This window comes from Typopeltis vanoorti, chromosome 3 (genome assembly GCF_054136105.1).
Source record: "Typopeltis vanoorti isolate ZY-2024b chromosome 3, IOZ_Tvanoo_1.0, whole genome shotgun sequence".
Lineage (NCBI taxonomy): Eukaryota > Metazoa > Arthropoda > Arachnida > Uropygi > Thelyphonidae > Typopeltis > Typopeltis vanoorti.
In genome coordinates this window covers 84,660,421-84,686,263 of record NC_143551.1, presented here as the reverse complement: position 1 = coordinate 84,686,263, position 25,843 = coordinate 84,660,421, and the positions used below count along the sequence as shown (strand labels likewise).

Here is a 25,843-nt window from a genome sequence, read left to right as displayed (position 1 = left end):
GCAAAGTGCTCACTCAGTAACTCAACTATCTCAACTGATTCAGTTACCTCCCTATCATCGGCATTCTTTAAAATCAATCTGCCATGTACATTTTTCCTTTTACTTGCTACATATCTAAAAAACTGTTTAGGATTCTCTTTAGCCTGCATGGCCAATGTTCTTTCGTAATCCTTTTTTGCTTTTCTTACCACACTCGTTACCCTTCTGGCCTGCGCTTTATACCGTTCATGTGCCTGCCGGTCACCCTTCTCCTTAAATTCCCTTCATAGTTGTTTCTTTTTTTGCAGCTCAAGCTTAATGGTGTTATTCATCCATTTAACCCCTACCTGATTTATTATTCGGACTCTAGGTATACAGTCAGCCATTGCTTCATGCAAGCACTTCTTAACTACCTCCCATGCACTATCAACTTCTAGTCCTTGCAGCTGTACATGCCATGGCACTGAACCAATCAAACTCCTAAGCTTGTCATACTTTCCAGCCTGATAATTCCACATGTACCCTGTCTTAATTGAAAATTCTACACCTTTAGCCACCTCCCAAGTTAAGACCCTATGATCACTCTCACCGATTGGTGGCAATGTGGTCATATTTGTTACAGCCAAATCCTCAGATGTAATTACTAGGTCAAGCACTCTCTGACCCCTAGTATTTTCCATTACATGCTGTCGCAGATAGTTATCCCTTAATAACCGCATAAAATCCAGTTCCTTCCTTCCGTGTGTCCTCTCCTCACTCCAATCAATGCGACCATAGTTGAAATCTCCCATAATAATCACCCTCCTTCCACCCATTTCTTCTATTTGCTTGTGCATACTGTCACCACCATCTTTTCCATCACCTGGTCTATAGCAGCACCCAATTGTATATTTAGTTCTGCTAGCCACAATCTCACACCAAATGGCCTCAAATGTGCTCTTTTCTCTATCCTGCAATTCAACTTCTATTCTCCTTGGCTGGAGCTCATCAGCAATCATCAACAATACTCCTCCCCCCATTTTATTCTCTCTGTCATTCCTGAACACACTATACCCATCACATTCAATCCCACTAGTTATATCATCTACAGTCAGCCATGTTTCACTAATACCTATAACCTGTGGTCTGGAAGTGCCAACCATGGCCAAAAACTCTTCCTTCTTGTTCCTAATACTCCTAGTATTAGTGTACATGAATTTAAGACCCCCATTAGCCCCAACCCTACCTTGATGCCTTATATTAACTATCCCACTCAGATTTGTTGTCCTTATTTGCTCTGGCATATTATATTCATTCTTACATTCAACTGCCTCCATAAGGACTGTATATCTACTCCCCCCCCCTTAACAAATCTAGTTTCCCTGAATTTGCACATCCACTACATTCAGCAACACTTTCTCAAGTCTTCTTACACCGTAACCATTCAAATGCAATCCATCCATCTTATATACTTTAGTTACATCATCTTTCACAAACTCACTCCACACATCCACAATTTCCACACCACTCGTCATACATAACCCACGCATAAAGTCATTCGCAATTATGGCCCTCCTTTTAAACATTTCACTGTCATACCGTGGCAAAAGACTAATCATTCTAACTCTCTCACTCTTTTCTTTTGCTACTTCAAACAATTCATTCAGGTCTTCTATCATTTCCATTTTATCTCCTTTCAAATCATTCGTACCTGCCACAACAATCATTTCTTTCACCCTTTCCTTTTGCTCTCTAATAGACTCAGTTACTTCCTTTATGGTCGCACCAGGTTGGTACGATTTTGTCAAATCCTCTACTAACACACCTCGTACTAACAAGTCTCCATACAGCACTCTATCCTTCATTTTGTTCATGTTCACATTCATACGTCTATTTTTCCTGTCATACCTTTTATTATTGGTTGGTTCATTCAGTCTACTTTTGTTCATGCACTCTAGCTGCTGTTTTGCTCTTTCTATCGCACTATTCAACAACGCAATCTCACTCAATGCATCTATCTCATCTTTTTTATTCTCTGAGAAACCATTTATACTATCATTCACACTTTCTACATTCACACTCTCACAATTTTCATGTACAACCTTGCCGTTTCTTGTCATATCCCTATTTCCTTCATTCTGAAGGTTGACAAAAATATCACACTCACGATCCGAAATACACTTCAATTCCTCATTCTCCCTACATTTTCTACACACATTCAATCCTTTATTATCATCTAACCACACTCCGACTGCACTCCGCAAAGCATACATTTCACAGCTAGTACCCTGACTCATTTCTTTTATACTACCGTTCTTTGATAAGGATGGCGAACCATCATTACTGGCCGCCATTTTCCTTCGCACAGGTGCCATACTTACTTGCAACGTGTTTTGTCAAATTATACGTTATAACACACCAAAAACAGACGCACTAAAATACGCAAGGCAAACAAAACAAAACTACACAATATTAAGTAATTTGTATCGATAACTGAAAATGACACTTATCTTATCTGGAGCTTGCACGAACACTACACATTACAAATTCATCTAGTGGCGACTTACCGACATAGATTATGTTATAAAACACTTTAGTATACTAACCACGCTAATAAAGCTCCAATAATATACTAAAATTACACACTTAAGTCCATTAAATTGAATCCAAAACATCAATAAATCAACAAAAATCACAAATCTCTCAGAAGCTCTCCAATAGCACGTCCGTTCACCAGCTAGCCTCGACACTCGACATCACATTTCCATTATTAAAATTCCCCATTAGGATTGCTCTCTTTTTGCTAGCCCAACTAGTTTGTTTAAATGTTTCTTGATCATAAATCTCTATATACTTGATGTAATAAATACGAGGACTAGAACTAAAAATAAATAATGCACATTAAGGCTTGTAGATTTATTAAAAAAATAAGACAAACTCTGACACGTTTAGCTATCAATTAGCTGACAGCATCGCCAGAAAAAGCAGTAAAGAAGATACAATAAGATCAGAACTTTAACAACCATTGTTTTTGTTTTTGTTTTTAAAATGAAAACAACTGATAAGGCTGTAGCTTCAAATTATAGCCCAATCTGTATATCTGGAGTTGTGATGGAGAGAGATTGGTGAGAAGTAGGATACAGAAACTGTTGATAATAACAGTATTCTCTGTGGTTATCAGCATGAGTTTGTTAAAGGGAGATCATGTTTTACTAACTTACGTACTATAACAAAGTTACAAATACCTTGGACAGGGGAGATGCATGTATAGTAGTGTACTTGGATTTTGCAAAAACTTTTGATAGACTGCCACATGACCAGCTGTTAAATAAATTGAAACAGATGGGTTTGGATAATAGACTTCTGGATCAGTCACTGGCTGTCAGATAGGTATCAGAAAGTTGTATATGGAGGTGCAGTATCCCAAAAGAGGGAGGTCACTAGTGGTGTGCTGCAGGGATCAATTTTGGGACCATTGTTGTCAATTTATACGAGGGGGATTCGATAAGTTTCTGGCCTGACTAACTTTTAGAGGCGATAGAAAGAAAACAACTGTGTCACTTTTCAACATTATCTACCTTTACTTCAACACACTTTTCACATCTTTGAATTAACCTTTCTATGCCCTTGAAAAAATAGTCTGCACTTTTGTCTACAAAATGACTTAAAACTGCATCTTTCACCTCATTGTCATCTTCAAATTTTCTTCCTCAAAGTTCTTTCTTCAGTTTCGAGAAGAGGTAATAGTCACTGGGTGCTATCTGGGCTGTAGAGTGGGTTCAATCTTCTGGAAGCCACAGTCCTTCACTGCAGCCCTCGCAACAATAGCCATATGAACTAGAGCATTGTTGAAGCAGGCAAACACCATGACTTAGCATTCCTCGTCTTTTTCTCCTTTATGGCATCACAAAGTTTGTACATGAGTGAAGCATAATATTGTGCATTCATGGTAGTATTCCTTTCCTTGAAGTCAATCAAGAGAAATCTCTGGCAATCCCAAAAGATTGCTGCCATGATCTTCTTGGTGGACTGAGTGACCTTGGCTTTTCTCAGCGGTGCTTCACCTGATTTATGCCATTCCATGGATTCCCTTTTGGAAAGAGGATCATAATAAAGGACCATGCTTTCATCCCCAGTGACAATAGATTCCAGTATTTCTTTGATTCCCTTGGCAAAGCTCTAAAAACTTGCAGAAACAGGTCACACGATGCTCCTTATGAATTGAAGAGAGAAGTTGGGGTATCTACCTTGCACTGACCTTCATCGTGTGAAGCTTCTTGTGAATGATGAAGGTCAGTTAAGGCTTAACTGACAAAGCTTAGCAAGATCAGATTAGGGCTTTCTATAACCTTGCTGAGATTTCTCTGAGCTTAAGCTGTCTGTCATTGAGCAGTTTCTCCTCAATAAGAGAGACATTTTCCTCATTCATCACTTCCACATGCCGACCATAATGAGGATCATCTTCAATGCTTTCTTCCTAGGCAAAACTGTTTAGCCTATTTCTTCACAGTGGCATATGAATGAGAAGCTTTCCCCATAAACACCATTCAGTAGTTGTTTGATAGCACTTGGAGAACGCCTTCCTTGGTGAAAAATTTTATCACAGCATCAATTTTTAACATTACAGCCACATGTTAGTCAAACAAATGCCTCTAACTGAATGACGCAGGTAGAGAGTTGAAACTGGTACACTAACTTCCTCATAGATGGTGCTATCTGTCATGCACAGAGTTTTAAAATCGGCATGAATTTTGTAAGTCAGGCTGGAAACTTTTAGAACCTCCCTCTTATGTTAATGATGTTGGGATGGGTTTAACTAGTGATATGCAGCTGTTTGCAGATGATGCAAAATTGGGGGAGAACAATGCAGAGTCAAGTGGACATTATGGCCTTACAGGAGGAATTGAATAGATTGCATGAATGGGCAGGTAAGTGGAACTATCAGTTTAATGTTACACAGTGTAAGGTTTGGAGATTTGATAAGCAACAATGGAATGCATAGTATACACTTGGTGGGAAAACTTTAAAGGAAGTAGAGGAGAGATGAGAGATCAAGGAGTGATGGTGGACAAGGACCTGAAATTCAGGGGTCACATTGCACAAGTTGTGAAGCTGTCACATCAGATAATGGCAATGATCCAGAGGACCCTGACATGCAGAAATAGAGAGGTTATGATGTCATTGTATAAAACTTTGATCAGGCCTCATATGGATTATTGTGCAGATTTGGTCGCCGGGTTTTCATAGTGACGAGGATATGTTGGAAAGGGTCCAAAGAAGATTCATTCACAAAGGTGAGGTGGTCAGTGGTCTTTGGAATGTGGAGTATGAGGACAGATTGAGAGAATGTAAGTTGCAAAATCTCATAAATACAAGGAAGAGGGGGAGGGATATGCTTGAGACATATAGGCTAGTTAGGGGTTGTTATCAGGTTGACACAGAAGAGATGTTTCATAGAATGAATGGGAGAAGGAAATAGAACAAGAGGCCATCACTGGAAACTGTATAAGGAGGGTGTGAGCAGTGGAGTGAGGAAAAAAGTGCTTTGCATGGAGAGTGGTTGGTGAGTGGAATGCATTGTCTGAGTGTGTTGTGAATGTAGGCACAGTGAATCAGTTTAACTCATGGTTGGATGAGCACTGTGTGCAATAGTGTTATTAATAATAATAATAATAATAATGAGACCACCACCTTTTTTCTTTCCTCTTATGTCCCACGTTGCTTATGTGCTCTTTCTTAGAGATTTCAAAACTTCTCCTTGTCTAACCAATGTGAACCTTACCACATGAATCTAGGATTCTATATACCCTAGGGCAGTGGTTCTCAAACTTTTTACCTCTGAGTCCATCCGACAAGAGCAAACACTGTCAGCACCCCCCCCCCCCCACACACACACCGGTTTTATTTATCAAAATAGAAGTCATACTAAGTTTGACATTTTATTCAGCTTATTTTGTATTTTCTACATACTATTTAATGGTTTTTGACACAAAATAATTCAAGTATCACAATATTAGGCCTACAATAAAAATTAGTTTTAACACTTGCAATTAACCAAAATATGTATTGAAATGAAACAATATTTAACTAACAAGTATTGAAATTAAACAATATTTAACTAACAAGTATATTTAATTTTTCTCTGTAAAAATAATCAAACATTTAAATGTCAAAGTCTAATGTGATGGATGGGCCTGCTTTTGAGAACAAAGTTTATCAAAACGTGGTGTAATATTAGAAATGGCCACTCTAAGTTCTTTAGCAATATTTAGTCTTGAATGATACTTTGACTTCATATCTGCCAAAGCAGAAAAGCCTTTCTCGCATAAATAAGTTGTTGCGAAAGGAATAAGGATCTTCAATGCTTTTTGGCTCAAAGTTGGGAATTCCTTGCCAATATGTATCCAGAACTCTGAACTCTGACAAAGATAATTCCTTAAATTTACTTTTCAGTGAAGTATCACTAGTGAGATCGATGAGTTCTTCTTGCTCATTTACGTTCAGAGATGATGGCCCAGGTGCATTTTCGAATGAGTTTTTAATCCAATAAAATTCATCAAAATCATCACAAAAGTATCAGGACAATTGCACTGAAACAAGCGCCAATGAGATATCATTAAGTTGCTGCTTTCAGCTGTGCGTGTATAGTGCTCATGGAAGAGGATGCGGCCGCTGCCGAACTATCAACAATGCCTCTGGCACACATTTTATAAGTGCGAATGAAGAAAATAATTATTAGTTATTTTGAAATTCATGATAATTAAAACCTGTATCATCAAAAGTTTTTCTTTCTGTATTTTTATTTGTTGTTATTTTTAAAACTGATTTAGGGTAATTTTAATTTTTATCTGTAGGAAAGTATGCCATGCCTCACTCTTTCAAGCTATTCATGCACCCCCTGGGTGTCGCGCCCTACAGTTTGAGAACCATTGCCCTAGGGAATTTTTACAAATGGAATGATTTCTTTAGGTGGATGTAGGAAGTTTGTAAGATGTGAACTGATTTGAAGGCTGTTCAAGCATTAACTGTTTTCAAAAGATGTGTTATCTATCTTAACATTCCACCTATGCGGGGAACAGAAATGGTCCATGTAATTAATTTTTGGAGATACTCGAGATGGTTTATCATAGAATAACAATTTGTTTAATAATCTTATTGAATAGGCATTTTGAAGGAAATAGTCAAACAGGAGTTAGGTTCTTTCGGCTTTTTGTTTCATTATTCTTATTTATCCTTAAGCTTTTCCATTTGTCTTCTCTATAAGTATTTATCCATCCTAAGTATCACATCAGACACTCAAATTCATTTTTAAAAAAATTCATTTTTAAAAAACTCAGCTCATTCTGTAGATAGCTAGCAGGTATTCTATAGAATAAGGTATATTAGCTGGTCTGAACACTGCATCCTTATTTACAGAGATCTTAACATTCCAGTTAAGGAATCAGGTGATATTCTTGCAGACCTCTTTCCACTGTACATCATATCACGCCTTCAGCTTTCCTTCTTTTTCTGGAAAGGAAAGTTTTACTTAACAATATGGCTTGGTGATAGGTTCCCTGCTACTGCCTCCCACTGTCAATTTATTTATGGAAAAATCTGAGGATGAACTCTTGGCACCAACTACCCTCAAACCGTACATTATATGGTGATATGTGGATGATGTTTTTATTGTCTGGAAATACACTCTAAAAAAATTAAGGGGATAAAAAATCCTATGTTGTTATATAGCCAGTAAGTGAAACTCAAGATTGAGAACTACGATCTATGAGTTTCATGCCGAAAAACTATCGGCAAAGGCACTTCGTAGGCAAAGGTGGAGCAAGATCCCTCACTATTCTTGATATTTTCTCATAATGTAAAACACAACTCCTAGGAGATGTAATACTGTCATTACATTATGAGGAGAGGTCACTACTCAGACCGGTTTCAACCTTTTTTGAGGTCTCATCAGTGAGTAGGTAGACCTGGAAGATATCAGAGCTTAGTGAAAAGAACTTAAATACCTTCACTATACGAATGCCATAAAGGTGTGCTAATATTTTATAACTAAAATGAAAAGCCAAATGGCTAGTTTTCTGGCAACTTAATAGAAATTAAAATCCTATGTTGTTATATAGCCAGTAAGTGAAACTCAAGATCGAGAACTACGATCTATGAGTTTCATGCCGAAAAACTATCGGTGAAGGCAATTTGTAGGCAAAGGTGGAGCAAGTTCCCTCACTATTCTTGATATTTTCTCATAATGTAAAACACAGCTCCTAGGAGATGTAATATTTTCATTACATTATGAGGAGAGGTCACTACCCAGACCGGTTTCAACCTTTTTTGAGGTCTCATCAGTGAGTAGGTAGACATGGAAGATATCAGAGCTTAGTGAAAAGAACTTAAATACCTTCACTATACGAATGCCATAAAGGTGTGCTAATATTTTATAACTAAAATGAAAAGCCAAAAGGTCTACCTACTCACTGATGAGACCTCAAAAAAGGTTGAAACCAGTCTGGGTAGTGACCTCTCCTCATAATGTAATGACAGTATTACATCTCCTAGGAGCTGTGTTTTACATTATGAGAGAATATCAAGAATATTGAGGGAGCTTGCTCCACCTTTGCCTACGAATTGCCTTTGGCGATAGTTTTTCGGCATGAAACTCATAGATCGTAGTTCTCGATCTTGAGTTTCACTTACTGGCTATATAACAACATAGGATTTTTTATCCCCTTAATTTCTATTAAGTTCCCAGAAAACTAGCTGTTTGGCTTTTCATTTTAGTTACACTCTAAAAAACTTAAGACTTTATGTGCTTCCTGAATAACCATCACCGATTAGGTTTATAGTAGAGAATAAGAAGGATGACAAGTTACCACTTTTGGAAGTCCTTATCAAAACAACAAACAGTGGAGACAGAGAGTTAGATGTCTACAGAAAATTAACTCACATGGGACAATATCTATATGTAAACTCATTTTTGCCATCCTCAACAAAAGATAGGTGTCATTACATTTGTAAAAAAACATTTTTAAAGGTAATTTCCCTTAAATATAATTGTCTATAATAATTCTCCCTTTCACTTTGTGCCTACTTTCCTCCTGTCCTTTCACAACTGGCATTCAAGTACTTCAGTCTCTCTCTCCCTCTCTCTCTTTCTGTCAGCTTTATTCAAATTCAATTTATCCTGCCTCAGAGCATTTTCTCTGTACCAAACAGTAGATGGTCCAGAAAGTTTTTTTGCTTGGTCACAATATATATATATATATATATGACACTTGACAAGAAATTATGTATGTTTTTATGCTGTATCCAAGTGCAAGCAAACAAAGTTTGCACGTGAGCCATCTTTACGATTAAGCTACTATGTATACAGAGGCTCTTGACCACATTAATTGCCTTAGTATCACATAATGAAAAGAAGACAGACTTTCTTTTGGATGCATATATTGCTATGTGGAAGGGTCACTACCTAGACTGGTTTGATCTTCATTGAAGTCTAATTACGGGAGCTAGACCTAAAAAAGATACCAAGGTTAAATCAACACAGAAGTCATATATTTTCCATATACAAGTAAAATGGTATATCACAATGTTATTAAAATATTCTGCTTCAAAGATTCTTTACCCAATCATAAGCAAGCAAAGTTTGTGCATGAAGATATCATGAAGATATCTTCATGCACAAACTTTGCTTATACTTGGATGAAGGATTAAAACAAGTATGAATATACTTTATCCATACCCCGTACAATTAGGATGGTTAATGAAAATTTTACGGGCTTCTTTAAATTTTCATTCATACCAGGTTTTTGTATGATGTGAAAAAGAACATCTATGACATATAAGCAGGCCTTTCAGATCATGCTCTTAATACCCTACATCAAATTGATTGGAAAAATACTTGTTCTTTACATCATACAAAAATCTGGTATGAATGAAAATTTAAAGAAGCCCATGAAATTTTCATTAACCGCCCTAATCTTAACAACAACGGTGGAATAAAAAATTCAAAGAATTTGGATGGTACACATTCAGTGCACTTAGTTCTCATTAGATTATTATTATTATTCAGGCCTCCATGGAGTCAAAAGACTCATTGTGGGAGGTCCTTCCTAAGAACATAAAGTCTGTCAAGACTCATCGAGGGGAGGTCCCCCCCCCCCTAAGAAACACAAAGTCTATCATACCACTCCTTAAACTCAGTGACCATTCTCGCTCTCACCACTCCATCAGGCAATGCATTCCACGGTTCAACCACCCTCCATGCAAAGAAACCACTCCTTACCCTCTTGCTCACAGTTTCCTTTCATAACTTCCAGAGATGGCCTCTTGTCATCACTCCTTTCCGCTGTTCAACCAAGCAAAAGAACGCCCTCCCCAGTGTCAACCCTGTAACCACCTCTCAACAGTTTAAAAGTCTCAATCATATCACCTCCCCTTCTTCTATCCACCAAACTCCACATTCCCTCAGCCGATCCTCATAACCAAAATTGTATAGTCCTGAAAACCATCGTTGTCATCCGTCTTTGTACCCTTTCCACAGTTAATTTATCCCCTTCAAATCCTGGGGACCAAATCTGAGAACAATAGTCTAAGTGTGGTCTGATCAGAGACTTATACAATGAAATGATAACCCTTTTATCTCTGCAGGTCAGTGTCCTTCTCATAATTGCGGCAATCCTCTGTATTACCTTCACCACCTTTGCAATATGTCCCCTAAATTTCAGGTTTCTATCAATCAACAACCCCAGATCTCTTGTTTCCCCTACTTCCTCCAGTATAACTCCTCCCATAGAGTATGCAACATCCCATCGATGTTTCCCAAACCTCAAGACCTTACATTTTTCTGCATTAAACTGAGACCCCCCATTCATTTGCCCATCTATCTAGCTTATTCAAATCCTCTTGCAGGGCTGCCACATCTGCACTATTACTAATAATCCTTCCCAGCTTCGCATCATCCGCAAACAACTGAATATCCCCTTGAAATCCACTGGCAATGTCATTGATATAAAGTTAAACAAAAGTTAGACTCATTTGGGAGGTAATACCATCCATTCCCACAGCTTTACTGACATCCAGAGTACTCAGTATCTGAAAAACACTCTCCTCCTGTACCTCTAAACCTCGAACCTGCCCTATCCCTCTAGCATTAAAACTGACTCCTCTAGGATGAAATACTCCAATAAAGTGTTCATTGAACAATTCTACTATGTCCACTGTATCAGTCACTATATTCCCATTTTTATCCTACAATATCATTCTTCCACAGTTATTTCTCCTCCTACTGGTCACATATCTAAAAAATTCCCTAGGATTTTCTTTGGATCTTTGGGCCAATCTCCTCTCATATTCCAGTTTCGCTTTCCTTACTACACTAGTCACTCTTCTGGCCTGTGTCTTATACTCTTCATGCATCTTCTCTTCACCTGTCTCCTTATATCTCTTCCATAGCCTCTTTTTCGCATGCAATTCCTGTTTAATATTGTTTGTCATCTACTTTACTCCAAATTGTGTCCTCTTGTTCACTCGTGGTATACAACTTACCATTGATGCTAACAAATATTCTTTCACAATTTCCCATGCATTAATGATATCCCTGCCTTCCAATTCCTCCCTCCATGAAACTTTGCGAAGTTGACATCTAAGACTATTAATAATCATTCACGCTACAAGTTTTCCAGCAAACCTTGACTTTAGAACTCTAAGCAATTTTTCAGCTTTTATTGGTCACCATCCATATTGGTTTGGTTTAATTTATATATATATATATATATATATACTTATATGAATAAATTTTTTGTGAACCATGTTGCTCTATAGCTTAATTTAATTTTGTAAACTAATAGATAATAACAACAGCAGGACTCCAACTTTGATGTAATAAGATTTTTTTTTTTCACCAGAGGTCAGTCCAATAGTTTTAATCGTTGACCAGTAACTTTAGCATATCATATAGATCGTAGTGCAGCTTGTTTCTTTTGTACATATGTGTATACTCCAGATGATGATTTAATGTGAAGGCTGAAACGTCAAGTGATTATTTTGGTTTATATTAAACCGAAGTTTTACTCTAACACGGTAGTTGTTTCCATAATTTATAAGATGTAAGAAGCATGTATAATTTCTTGTCAAGTATAATATAACACATCATTTGCTCCAAATGTCCAAAACCAGACATAAAATACAGCTGTTAAAACTTCTCATTAGAATCACAATACAAGTCACAAACTAAATATCTTCTGATTCACATAGCCAAGGCATTAAATTGCAATTCATCATTTCTGCTTTCTTTCTGTACTCACCTTTGTCATACCTAGGCAACACAATATTAACATCAATTTCTTGGCATGTACCCTCAAGGGGATATTCAGGCTACTATGTCAGCACTACATAATTAAGTTTATATTATTATTAATCTTCTATTAACAATTTTCCTCCAAATTTGTCTATTACTTGTCAGCACTCTAGTATTGTCGCATTTAATACTTTGTGCTTCTAAGGCACTTTGCAATGAATAATTACACCAGACCTTGGTCTTCTATTGCTTTCTTTCCTGCTATATTGGCATCAAACACCCATTTTTCCTGTCCCATACCATACCCTGAGATTAGCTCTACTAATATATTCCTGATTGCTAACAATGCCAAGTTCTTTCCTGAAATCCCCATTTTTAATATCCTACTGCCATTGATGCCATCTGTTAACTACCCTAATTTTTCTCAGAATTATCATATCTGTGGTCTCTAGTTTATGATCAAGTGTTTTATTTAACTGAACTCTCAGATCCATAACTCAAAACTGGTTTGAACACCATCTTTGTATACTGCTAGTTTGGTGTTTGGGCTAATTTCTCTTATTCCATATTGATTTATTCAGCTGGATCTACCCACCATACCAGCTTTGCTTATTCTATTGTATATTTAGATTTAATTTTCCATCTTCACTTAAAAACATGCCTAATAGCTGAAAAAATTTATTTTTTCTAAAGGTTCTCCCTTGAGAATGATGTCTTCTATGATCCTGCCTATTTTCATAGTTTGAGTCTTTTCATTGCTAATTTTCATACCAAATTTGTTATGGCTATTATGCAACTTAGGGAGACTTGCACTGGATGTGTTTAGGAATACGACATCGTCTGCATAAAGCAAAGAGCTAAGTTTGATATCTCTAATTCTAATATCAGGTTTAATGCTACTTTCTTTCATAACGTGATTCATATAGATGATGAATAAGAGTGGAGATAATGTGCATCCTTGTCTTATTCTAATTTTACATCACATCATCTTCCTGAATTTCCTTCAATTCTAACTGCTAACGTAGAACTTAATTACAGCCTATGTGCTGCTCTGTGTAATGCTCCATTTACTCAATATAATTGTATTATTATTATTACATGACACCTCCAGGGAGTCCAAAGACTGATCAAGGGAGGGCACCTACTCTACAGCTCTCTGTCTCCACCACTCAACTATCTGCCAACTACAACTAACCACAACTACATGAACGCCATCTACCACCCACCACCAACAACAACAACTATGATTTCTTAACTAGCTCTCATAAAGTGAAAATCTGATCTTTACAATATCTATTTGGCCTTGTTCTATATGATCTGCTATCATCACATCTGGAAGAGCATAAAAAAATATATCTATTGTTACTACTATGGAATGACTGAAGGATTTGACCTTTGTCTAGAAGAACATAAAACAATACATCTATTACCAGAACCATGGATAGTGAAGGAAAAATTCTGTGGACAATGTACACAGAATTGGGAAAAAACTACTATACTTGAATATAGCAAGTCCAAATGTAATTTATTTATTTATTTTTTTAATTAGCAGGTCCTCTTAAAAACAGACCTGATCTTAATAATTATGGTTTTCTGAAACTCCCAAAGATATGGAAACCGTAGTTCTAAGACTCCCTGCAATATCTACTAGTGCCTTCATTTCCACTTCCTTTGTGTGTTGTCCATGTGTGTTATAACAGTTTTATACTGTACCTCTGATGACGTTTCTGTGAGAGAAATGAAATATCTGAATTATGAACATGTTAATTTATTCTCATGTGCTGTTAAACTGTAAATAATGATTCACATAAATCTCTCTTTGCTTGAGACTATTCTCCCCCCTCCCCCTTTCTCAAGTCATGACTACATCAATACTTTCACCAAAAGAATCATCCAACGGGAGTAGGAATGACATTTCAGTCACAATGATATCCTCTGACACAATGACCCAATCAACTTTGATCTTCATATTCTATCCATAATATGTTGCTTGAAATAATTGCCCCCTCATTAATGACAGAAAGTGAGTTTCTTTATTAGCATATGTTGGTTTCCTATATCCAAATCTATATTACAAAAGTTTGAATCTCCCATAATGATCACTTACTTGACTTTTGTTAAACTAATTTGTCTAAACATTTCTCTTGCTTATCGTCTCTGAGGACCTTGTGCTATAGTAACATCTTACAATATCCTGTCCTTCTCACCTCTAATACCATACATTGTCAAAGCCATCAGAGCCATTTCCCTTCTGGTTTTCTACTGTGAGAGGACACAACTCATAAGATTAATGTACGTTTTAATTATTATTATTATTATTATTATTATTCAGGCCTTCATGGAGTCAAAAGACTCATCGTGGGAGGTCCTTCCTAAGAACATAAAGTCTGTCAAAACTGGATTAATTGTTTACTCTGAAATTTTATCTTACCTTATATGCTTCTTCCTCTTCTCTATAGATTGGTGTATACATGCATAGATGAATTACAAAGTCTGTAATAACTAAGGGATGTTTAAGTTGATGTGCTACTCTTCGGGCTGTTAGTACCTGTAGGTATTAAAGATTGATAATAAACAAGATAATATAAAAAATATGAATAAAATGAGAGAAAAAGGGAGAAGATAGATAAAATTATTATTATATCGGTATCTCTAAGGAGTCAGAAGACTTATCTCGGAAGACCCACACTAACTTTTATACACACAATACCTATCACATCTCTCTTTAAACTCATTCACTGTAAGGACACTCATAACTACTTCTGGCAATCCATTCCACTCATTTACAACACTCCAAGTAACAAAAATCTAGTCCACTGTGTCTAGTCTACATCACATCCTTACTAACTGCAATCTTACACAACTTCCATGGATGATCCCTAGTTATATTTCTATTCATAATGAATATTTCTTTTGTCTATCTTACAGAACCACTTCAATAACAAGTCTCTAACATGTCTCCTCTTTAACACATATTCACTAAACTTTGCAACCCACAAATCTTCAAACTATACTATGGGAGATTCTGCAGACCTGTCATCGGCTTGGTCATTCATCTTTGAATCATCTCCACTACCTCGTGATCTATATGCACTAGCCAAATCTATATGCACTAGTCAAGATGCAGCTGTGTATAACCATATAAATAGAGATAATAACTATCGTTATCTCTATTTATAACCATCTTTATGTGTTAATGTCTTTTTCAACATCCAAGTAATCCTTTGATTATATTCTTGGATTCTATTCTATTCTGCCAACTTTTTCAATACATCCTCTGAATTTCAATTCTCTTGTCCCCATTACCATTAATGTGCTAGCATCAACTTCCTGCATCCAGTACCATCAATGTGATACACAGTATGTAAACTTTTCAGCTCGAAGTGCATACATAGCCCTATATTTGTAATATTAAATTGATAACCATTATTCTTCACCCAGAATGCCAATTTATTTAAATCACTTTGCAGGATATCTACATCACCTTTATCAACTATTGACCTCCCCAGTTTTGCATCGTTGGCAAATGACTGAATACCCCCCCCCCCCTTTCCCCTTAAATCATTTCCTATATCATTATTATACAAATTAAAGAGTAGTGGCTCTAGTACAAAACAGTGAAGAACTCCACTAGTCACTTCAATCGCCTAGATTCCACTCCACCATATACCATGCCTTTGCAGTCACACCCCTGCTCATGCTACCAGTTTCATATCCATTCCTATTCTCCAAATTTAGTAATAGTTTTCTATGTGGTATTATGTGAGATGCCTTTGCAAAGTCCAGCAGTATATTATTATTATTACTATTATTATTATTCAGGCCTCCATGTAGTCAAAAGATTCATCGTGGGAGGTCCTTCCTAAAAAACACAAAGTCTATCAAGACTCATCGAAGGGAGGTCCCCTCCCCCTAAGAAACACAAAGTCTATCATACCACTCCTTGAACTCATTGATCTTTCTCACTCTCACAACTCCATCAGGCAATGCATTCCATGGTTCAACCACCCTCCATGCAAAGAAACCACTCCTCACCCTCTTGCTCACAGTTTCCTTTCGTAACTTCCAGGGATGGCCTCTTGTCATCACTCCTTCCTGCTGTTCAACCAAGCGAAAGAACGCCCTCCCCAGTGTCAACCCTGTAACCACCTCTCAACAGTTTAAAAGTCTCAATCATATCACCTCTCCTTCGTCTATCCACCAAACTCTGCAGTCCACACTCCCTCAGCTGATCCTCATAACTATCATTGTACAGTCAGTCCTGAAACCATCTTTGTTATCTGCCTTTGTACCCTTTCTACAGTTAATTTATCCCCTTCAAATCCTGGGGACTAAATCAGAGAATAATAGTCCAAGTGTAGTCTGATCAGGGTCTTATACAACGGAATGATAACTGTTTTATCTCTGCAGGTCAGTTCACTTCTCATTATTGCAGCAATCCTCTGTGTTACCTTTGCAACCTTTGCAATACGTCCCCTAAATTTCAGATTTCTATCAAGCATCAATCCCAGATCACTGGTCTCCCTTACTTCCTCCAGTGTAACTCCTCCCATAGAGTATGCAGTGGCCCATCGATGTTTCCCAAACCTCAAGACCTTACATTTTGCTGCATTAAACCGAGACCCCCCATTCATTTGCCCATCTATCTAGCTTATTCAAATCCTCTTGCAGGGCTGCCGCATCTGCGCTATTACTAATAATTCTTACCAGTTTCGCATCATCTGCAAACAACTGAATATCTCCCCTGCAATCCACTGACAACATTGATATAAAGGTTAAACGATATAGGTCCAAGTACTGAGCCCTGGTATGTCCCATCCGTCCTGGGACATACCAGGTAGCAGGGGTGGCCTCTTGTGGGAATGGGTACTTGGGAGAAGGGGGGGGGTATCACATCAGGTAACACTGAGCCCAGTGGAGTCTAGAGGGAGGGGGGATAATGCTGGGTATAGAAACAACGGCATTTATATGCTATATACTAATGCCAGGAGTATCTGGAATAAGGGAGAGGAATTGGGTGCAGACAGCATCAGCCTGGCCAAACATTATTGGGATCACTGAGACGTGGTTGACAGAAGAGGATATAATGACAGGAATAGAAGTCGCTGGGTACAGCATTTTTTGGCAGGATAGGAAGGGAAAGTGCATGGTGGTGGAGTACTACTTATGATAAGTGACGACCTATGTCCTCTAAGAGTGGAGGCTTTGGAAGGCTGTGACACTAATGATTTTGAAAGCATATGGTGTGAGGTAGAGATAGACAAGACAGAATATTTAGTGGGATGTTGCTACAGACCCAGGAGTACAGAGGGTGGGGACCAGGAAATGTTTAGACAGTTGAGTTTGGCAAGTGCAAGAAGAATGATTGTTATGGGAGATTTTAACTACAGTAGTATAAACAGAGGAGAGGAAGATCATGTAACAATAAGGGAATGGAATTTCTAGAATTCTTGAGGGACAAATGTCTTAGGCAACATGTAATAGAGGGAACAAGAGTTTCAAGAGTTTTGGATTTGGTTATAGCATCAGAAGAGTTGATAATAACTGAGATGACATCTGTCCCACCGGTTGGAGAGAGAGTGACAATATGGTTTTGACTTGGAAAATGAATAGACATGCAGGAGTATCAAAGAGAGAGATGGGAACGTATGTGGAATTATAAGGCAGGTGATTATAATAGTCTTAGACGTCAACTTGGGGAAGTTTCATGGAGGGAGGAATTGGAAGGTCGGGATTATCATTAGTGCATGGGAAATTATGAAAGAATATTTATTAGCAGCAATGGTAAGTTGTATACCACGAGTGTACAAGAGGACACAATTTGGAGTAAAATGGATGATAAACAATACTAAACAGGAATTGCATGTGAAAAGAGGCTGTGGAAGAGATATAAGGAGACAGGAGAAGAGAAGATGCATGAAGAGTATAAGACACAGGCCAGAAGAGTGACTAGTAAGGTAAGGAAGATGAAACTGGAATATGAGAGGAGATTAGCCCAAAGATCCAAAGAAAATCCTAGGGAATTTTTTAGATATGTGACCAGTAGGAGGAGAAATAACTGTGGAAGAATGATATTGTGGGATAAAAATGGGAATATAGTGACTGATGCAGTGGACATAGTAGAATTATCAATACACAGTTCAGCTTCGAAAATGTCAACTGAACTTCTCATACTCCTTCTGTTTCATTCCATGTATTCTGTTCTCTGGAAGCATTCTCTATACCGTTTCCCTCAAGGAATACAATCATCCTTTCTTTTAGGCTTACGGTGATCCGAATGCATTTTTGAAAATTATGGAGTCAACTACCGTCTTAAGGTTTGGGACACATCAATGGGAGACTTCATACTCTATTGGAGGAGTTGTATTGGAGGAAATAGGGGAGACAAGAGATCTGGGGTTGATGATTGATAGAAACCTGAAATTTAGGGGACATATTGCAAAATTGGCAAAGGTAACACAGAGGATTGCTGCAATAATGAGAAGGACACTGACCTGCAGAGATAAAACGGTTATCATTCTGTTGTATAAGACCCTGAACAGACCACACTTGGACTATTGTTCCCAGATTTAGTCCCCAGGATTTGAAGGGGATAAATTAAATGTGGAAAGGGTACAAAGGCAGATAACAAAGATGGTTTATCATTTTCTGTCAACTAGGTCTCACTAATGCCTATAATTTTTGGCCAAGTTGAGATGACCAATGTCAAAAACTCCTCTGCTTTATTTCTGATGTCTGGTATTTGCATGCATGCATGCATGCATGCATTTCAGCATTGCCTTGAAGACAGATATCTTTTACATAATGTCATTACCAACCCATTCTGATTTGAAACCTGTGAAACTCCATTCGGCGTTGTATAATCATTATATACACACACTGATTTATCTAAGGCAGAGGTTCTCAAACTTATTTGGCTTACTCCCCCCCTTTTCCAAAAAAAAAATTTATTCAGCACCTTCCTGGAAACTACTTTCTAAGACCTGACTAGTTCTACCTGATTGATACAATCAAAAATTGTATGAAAATCAGATCAGCAGTTCTCGAGTTTTAAGTGAACAAACAAATAGATATAGAAACAAATTTGTGTTTTATTATGTATCTAGTAGAGATTTTTGAAGTTTGGAAATAAGATACCCTGGAACTGAAATTATAAAATAATTTGCTTTGTGTGTAATCTGTGTAAGTAAGGTACCAACAAGGGTATCAAATATGTACTAAAATTTTTATGCACTACATCAAATTGCTAACTGATTGTCACACAATTCAGAAACAATCTAAAACTGATTTCATATGTTGAAATCAGTTTTAGATTGTTTATAGTATTTATAGTATCATACAGTAAATAAGTCATAACATGCACATGTTCCTGCCGATGCATACTGGACTTGTAAGATCCCAATCATTTGAAAGTATGTGCCCACCAACACTTTGCTTGTTAAGACCTGTCATCAGACTTCAACGCTGATCGACTGTGACTTGAATTTTGTACGTTTCTTTGGAAAATAAAGCAAGAATTACGACCTTTACTTACTTTATATAACAGTTATATCATCAAAATTTTTGATGATAAATTTTGTCAGCACCTAATGTTTATCTTTTATGCTTTCACTTCTCCCTTACTTCAGTTCAACACCCTTTTGCTCATTTTTAGCATCTTACATACACATTTGACATTGCACATTATTCCATATTTTTATATAGATAGATATATTGTTATTATCCATTTGCAGTACAAGCACATGAAACGTAAAACGATTAGTAATAAAGAAAGAATTAAAAGCATAAAAGAAGTTTAATAACAATTTAATGTGATGGATGTGTTTCAATACTGCTACACAAAAAGTCAATATTTGAAATAAATATTTGAAACTGCAATTCTTAGATTTCTGCTTTTAAATGAAACTTATACAAATATGCATATATTTACTATTCATTAAGCACCAAAATATGCAGGAAGCAAAATTTGTGGACCTGCACCAATGTGTAATTTTTTTCCATTAAAATATAAGAAATAATAAATAATAAAAATTAAATAATTTTCTTTTAAGATAAAAAAAAATCTACTTAGTCTTAAAACATTTTAAATTTGTTTACATTATTTCACAGCCCCCATCAACAAAACCTATGATCCCCAAGGGAGGCATGGCCCACAGTTTGGGAAGCACTGGTCTAAGGGATGGCTGAACCCATACTCCCCATACTTCTAGTTCATTGATTTTGTACTTATGACTCTCATTGAAATCACTCTCTGAAACATTTAGCACCCAAACTATTCAGATGCAGTTCATCAGCATATACAAGTCTTTTCATCCATTAAATTAACTCCATACACAATTCTATAGAATGCACACAATTCTTCCTACACAACCTTCTCATTGACTCATTAGCAATCACAGCACTTCTCATTTTCAATTACACATACTGTGACAAACTTTTTTTTTTACTCTGAAGATGCTGGATAGAACACCAGCAAAACATCAGAAAATACTAAACAAATATTAATTATTGTCTTATTATTCTTGTGTTGTGAATTAAAGCCATTAATTCACAACACAAGGCAGCTAAACAGATTACAGTTCTTAAAAGGGTACTAAGATGCTAATGCCATTCCTAACTGTATCAAAATTAAAAGCAAGTTTCATTGAGCTAATGCCCAGCATATTTACAAATGGTTTAGTACTAGCACTACTGTGTGAACAAATTAGTGCTAGTTGTGTGGAGCTGCAAAAACTAAATATAGCTATCAATACTGTTTGTGTGAACTATGTGATATTTTAAACCTTAAAACATGCCATTACAACAAGATCACAACTTTTCTGTTACACCTAGACAAGTTCCAAAAGTACAGGATGTCTGAAAAAGGACTCCAGGATTTTCAATGAAATTTCTTTTATGACATTTTGAAGCAGAAATGTATGTAGCATATATTATCAAAGTTACAATGTCACAAGTTTGATAACAGTTAGTGTAACTCAATGTGTGCACTATTTACAGCCCTACAGACATCAAAACGGAATTCCACCTCAGACCACACTCATTATTATTATTACGGGTATCTCCATGGAGTCAGTAGACTCATCGCGGGAGACCCAAACTAGCAAAACAATATCTGTCATATCTCTTCTTGAATTCATTTACAGATGAAGAGCTCACAACTAAGTCAGGCAATGAATTCCACTCATTCACCACCCTCCAGGCAAAAAATCTTGTTCTGACACCTTTGTTAACCACACTCTTCTTTAATTTCCAGGGATAACCTCTTGTTCTTCCATCACTATCACACAGCTGAAACATTTCCCCTGCATCAATCCTATAAAAACCTTTCAGTAATTTAAATGTTTCTATCATACCCCCTCTTCTTTGCCTATCAATCAATCTCTGCAATCCACAAGCTCTCAATCTATCAATGTAGGGAGCATTTTTTACATCACTCACCAACTTGGTCACTCTTCTCTGAACCCTCTCCACAGCCTCATTATTATTATTCAGGCCTCCATGGAGTGAAAAGACTCATCGTGGGAGGTCCTTCCTAAGAAACACAAAGTCTATCGAGACTCATCGAGGGGAAGTCCCGCCCTAAGAGACACAAAGTCTATCATATCACTCCTTGAACTCATTGACCGTTCTCGCTCTCACCACTCCATCAGGCAATGCATTCCATGGTTCAACCACTCTCCTTTGGCTAAGCATATCCATAGGAATTGCTTCTATGGTTGCTGTTATTCTATGGTGCAGGTAGGTAAAGGATACACAATGTCTTTTATGTAGCTCCAAAAGAAAAAATCCAATAGAATCAAATCAGAACTGTGAGGTGGCCAATCTGTGAAAGTTTCAGAAAAATTATTTTTACCAAACTTTCACAGTTTCTACATTTGGCTTTGAAATAATGCTGGATCTAATATCCACTTGGTTTTTATAATTTTGCATCACTGAAGCCTTTTGGCTCTTTATTTTAATAAATTCTTTCATGCACTCACCGAGAGTTTGCTTATGAAAAATACACCTCTGTAACATTTCAAGTTCCTTAGTATTGAAAGAAAGTTTTTGCTCTCTTAAGGTTTCTTTCAGGTCTTATCCTGCTGAGGGGAGGGGGGGGGCTTAAGATCTTGGGGAAGTTTTGCATTAAGAGAGCAATTTGAGTCTCTGGGGATTGGCATTTTCCACCAGGGCCTCTATTGGGGCTGTGTTGGTGAGTCTTTTCCCTGGAATATGAGTGGTTCTACTCAGTGGTGGGATGAGCCTGTCACTGAGTGGAACCAATGCTGAGTTGGATGATCTTTTGGTCTCTCATAGGGAGTGGTCTGGGGGGGGGGATCATCTAATTTTTAGAGAGGGCTTTACTTAAATAGTTGCCTGGTCTCTGAAGAGAACTAACCAGTTCAAAATAGCTGTCAGGCCAGTGAAACCTTATCGAAAATTGGCTAATTAGAAAGCGAATGAATATATGGACGCCTGGGTAGCATTCATGTTTTCTAGATGCTGGCGGGTGTATTCCCGTAAGCTCTCTGGTCAACTTATTTTTACAAAACTTTGTAAAAGAGGTGTATTTTTCATAAGCAAACTCTTGGTCAGTGCATGAAAGAATTTATTAAAATAAAGAGCCAAAGGCTTCAGTTCAGTGATGCAAAATTATAAAAACCAAGTGGATATTAGATCCAGCATTATTTCAAAGCCGAATGTAGAAACTGTGAAAGTTTGGTATAATGCTGGATCTAATATCTACTTGATTTTTATAATTAATTATTTTCTTATTATTCTTGCATTGTGAATTAAAACCGACCTTGCATTGCTTTCCCAGTTTTTCATCATCTGCAAACAGCTGCATATCACTAGTGAAATCCAACCCAATATCATTAACATACAAATTGAACAACAATTGCCCCAAAACCGATCCTTGCGGCACACCACTAGTGACCTTTCTCTTTCACGATACCCAATCCCCATATACAACTTTCTGATGCCCATCCAACAGCCAGTCACTGATCCAACTCAGAAATCTGTTATCCAATCCCATCTGTTTCAATTTATAAAAGAGCTTGTCATGTGGCGGTCTATCAAAAGCCTTTGCAAAATCTAAGTACATCACTGTATATGCATCTCCCCTATCCAAGGTATTTGTCACCTTGTTATAGTATATAAGTAAGTTAGTGAAACATGATCTCCCCTTAACAAGCCCAATCCGATAACCACAGAGAATACTGCTGTTATTGACCCATTTCTGTATCCTACTTCTCACCAATCTCTCCAGTACCTTCAACACAATCCCAGATACATACAGACTGGCCTATAATTTGAAGCTACAGCCTTATCACCACCTTTATGCAGTGGAACAATTTTACCCTCCTTCCACTCCCTTGGAATCTGTGTTGTTGTCAACTTTTATTAAACAGGCATGCCAATGCTGCTACCAATTCCCTGGAACATTCCCTTAAGATGTGTGGTGATAGGTCATCAAATCCTATTGTCTTATTTATTTCCTCAAATATCTCCTGCTCACTCACAATTAAGCCATCCCCTTCTATGTCCTCTACATTTCAGTTCCTCATGATTCCACCCTGATCAACATGAAACACGCTTATAAATTGAACACTGAATACCTCAACAATGTCTTCTACAGTAGTTACCATTCTACCACTTTCATCCATTAGCTTTATCTTACCACGAACATTCTTCCTTCTACTTTCCATATCATTCTCCAAACTTTGATAACCATTCAGATCTCTTCACATTCCTTTCCATGAAACTTGACCATCTGCCATCCAGTCATCCTAATAGTGATGTCATCTTCCTAATCAACCTCAATGTCCACAATTCCAACTGGCTCCTCTTTTATTCAGACTCTCTCTCTCTCTCTCTCTCTCTCTCTCTCTCTCTCTCTCTCCAAGCATGATCTTGTATAGTAGGTGGCAGTGAAATTATGTGCCAGTTGATCAGGAAGCCTCCCAACATGTTACTCCTGACTCCATACAGATACCCCCTATAAAAATAATAATAATCTTTATTTTTATTTTCAAGTAAAAGTGGTCTCAATATTGAAAACAAATCTCTGTATAGAACAAATGCCATATACTTTGCATTGAGTACTTTTAGCACTGCATACTCACCACTTATTCCTCACTATCCATATAAAAAGCATCTACTTCTTCCTTCCGTATCACATGACCTTTATAATGCAGCCACCAGGGATAACTTCTCATGAACTTATCAGTTTCAATCTTATCACCCCTTCTTTTATTTGTAGAGCACATTCTCTTAATATGACTTTATACTCAATATTTCATTCCTGAAACTTTGTCCCTTGCATCCAGACTTTATTTAATGTTTCCTTATCACCTAGATAGGTGATTATTATATCTATGCACAGAAATCTGGTGTCTTTATCTAGGCTTGGATGATATATCACTGTGCATATTTACAGAAAAAATATTCTGGCTGTTTAGTAAGAATTTTGCAATAGGAAGGAGGACAAAATAGTTCTACTGCATAAAAGCCAGTGCTAAGGTAGTTTTTAATTCCATTTAATTTCATTTAACAATCTACTTGCATTTTATGAAAACTAACAAATGTGTTGAATAATAAGAATAATGTGTTGGATGATGATGATATACTTGTTTGGGAAATGTGAAAATGAAATGGTTTATGGTTAAATGGTTATATGTGGAAAGATAAGGTATGAAATTATGGGAAGCTCTGTGGTCAACTCAATACAATGAGTAGATGAACTGTGCAGAAAATATGTTGACAGTGCATGAGAATTCAATGAGTATCTGATACAAGCAATATATAACTGCATACCAAGAGTTAAGTGAGTAAATATAGTAGGAGTGAAATGGATGAATAGTGAAATCAAGCACATTGTGTTGGAAAAGAAATGTTATGGAGGTGGTACAAGACAGTTGGTGGCAATCGAATCCATGAAGAGTATAAAGTGCAGGCTAGGAAAATGATGAGCATAGTAAAGAAAGAAAAAGTGCAGTATGAGAGGAGGTTGGCTGTTCAGGTTAAGGTTAATTCCAGGGAATTCTTCCACTATATGGCAAGCAAGAGAAAGAATAATTATGGCAGGTTGACACTGGTAGATAGTCATGGCAGCAGAATAACAGTTGTGAAGGATATAGTGGAATAATTGAATGAGCACTTTATCAGTGTATATGATAAGGCTGCAATATGCAGAAAAGAGGTAAATATTAGTAGAATTGGAAGTGAAAGAATCAGAGGTGTATCAGGTGTTGATTGGATTAGATGTTAATAAGGTTGTAAGAATGGATGACATATTACCACTTTTTTTTAAGGAATGTGTACAACAGTTAGCTATATCCTTGATCTGGTTATTTAATGAAAATCTTGCAGGGTGAAAAGTTTCTAAGGAGTGAGAAGAAAACAAAACACTACCACTCCACAAGCATGGTTCTGGGATAGAAGTTTCCAATTATAGCCTAGTCTGTATAATATAACTGCAGTTGTAGTCAAGGTGTTGGAGAGATTGGTTAGTATTAGCAAACAAACTTCCATCAACTTATCTCTAATCCAGAGAATTTTAATAATAAGGTGTGACATCTTTTGGCAACTGGTATATGGAAATATGACTTCTCC

At 37.0% G+C, this 25,843-nt stretch overlaps 1 protein-coding gene across 3 annotated transcripts in view; it reads right to left on the bottom strand.

Annotated features, from left to right (window-relative positions):
• The window catches only part of LOC150108341 (dynein regulatory complex subunit 11-like), a 455,807-nt gene that overhangs the window by 22,526 nt on the left and 407,438 nt on the right, over positions 1-25,843 (bottom strand). For 2 of the 3 annotated variants that reach the window (XM_090390703.1, XM_090390704.1), the window contains exon 17: positions 14,679-14,795. In XM_090390703.1, coding sequence (XP_090246829.1) covers positions 14,679-14,795 — 117 coding nt within the window. Of the gene's footprint in view, positions 1-9,441; positions 9,465-14,678; positions 14,796-25,843 lie in introns of those variants that run through there. The other variant, XM_090390705.1, reaches the window with a different exon arrangement.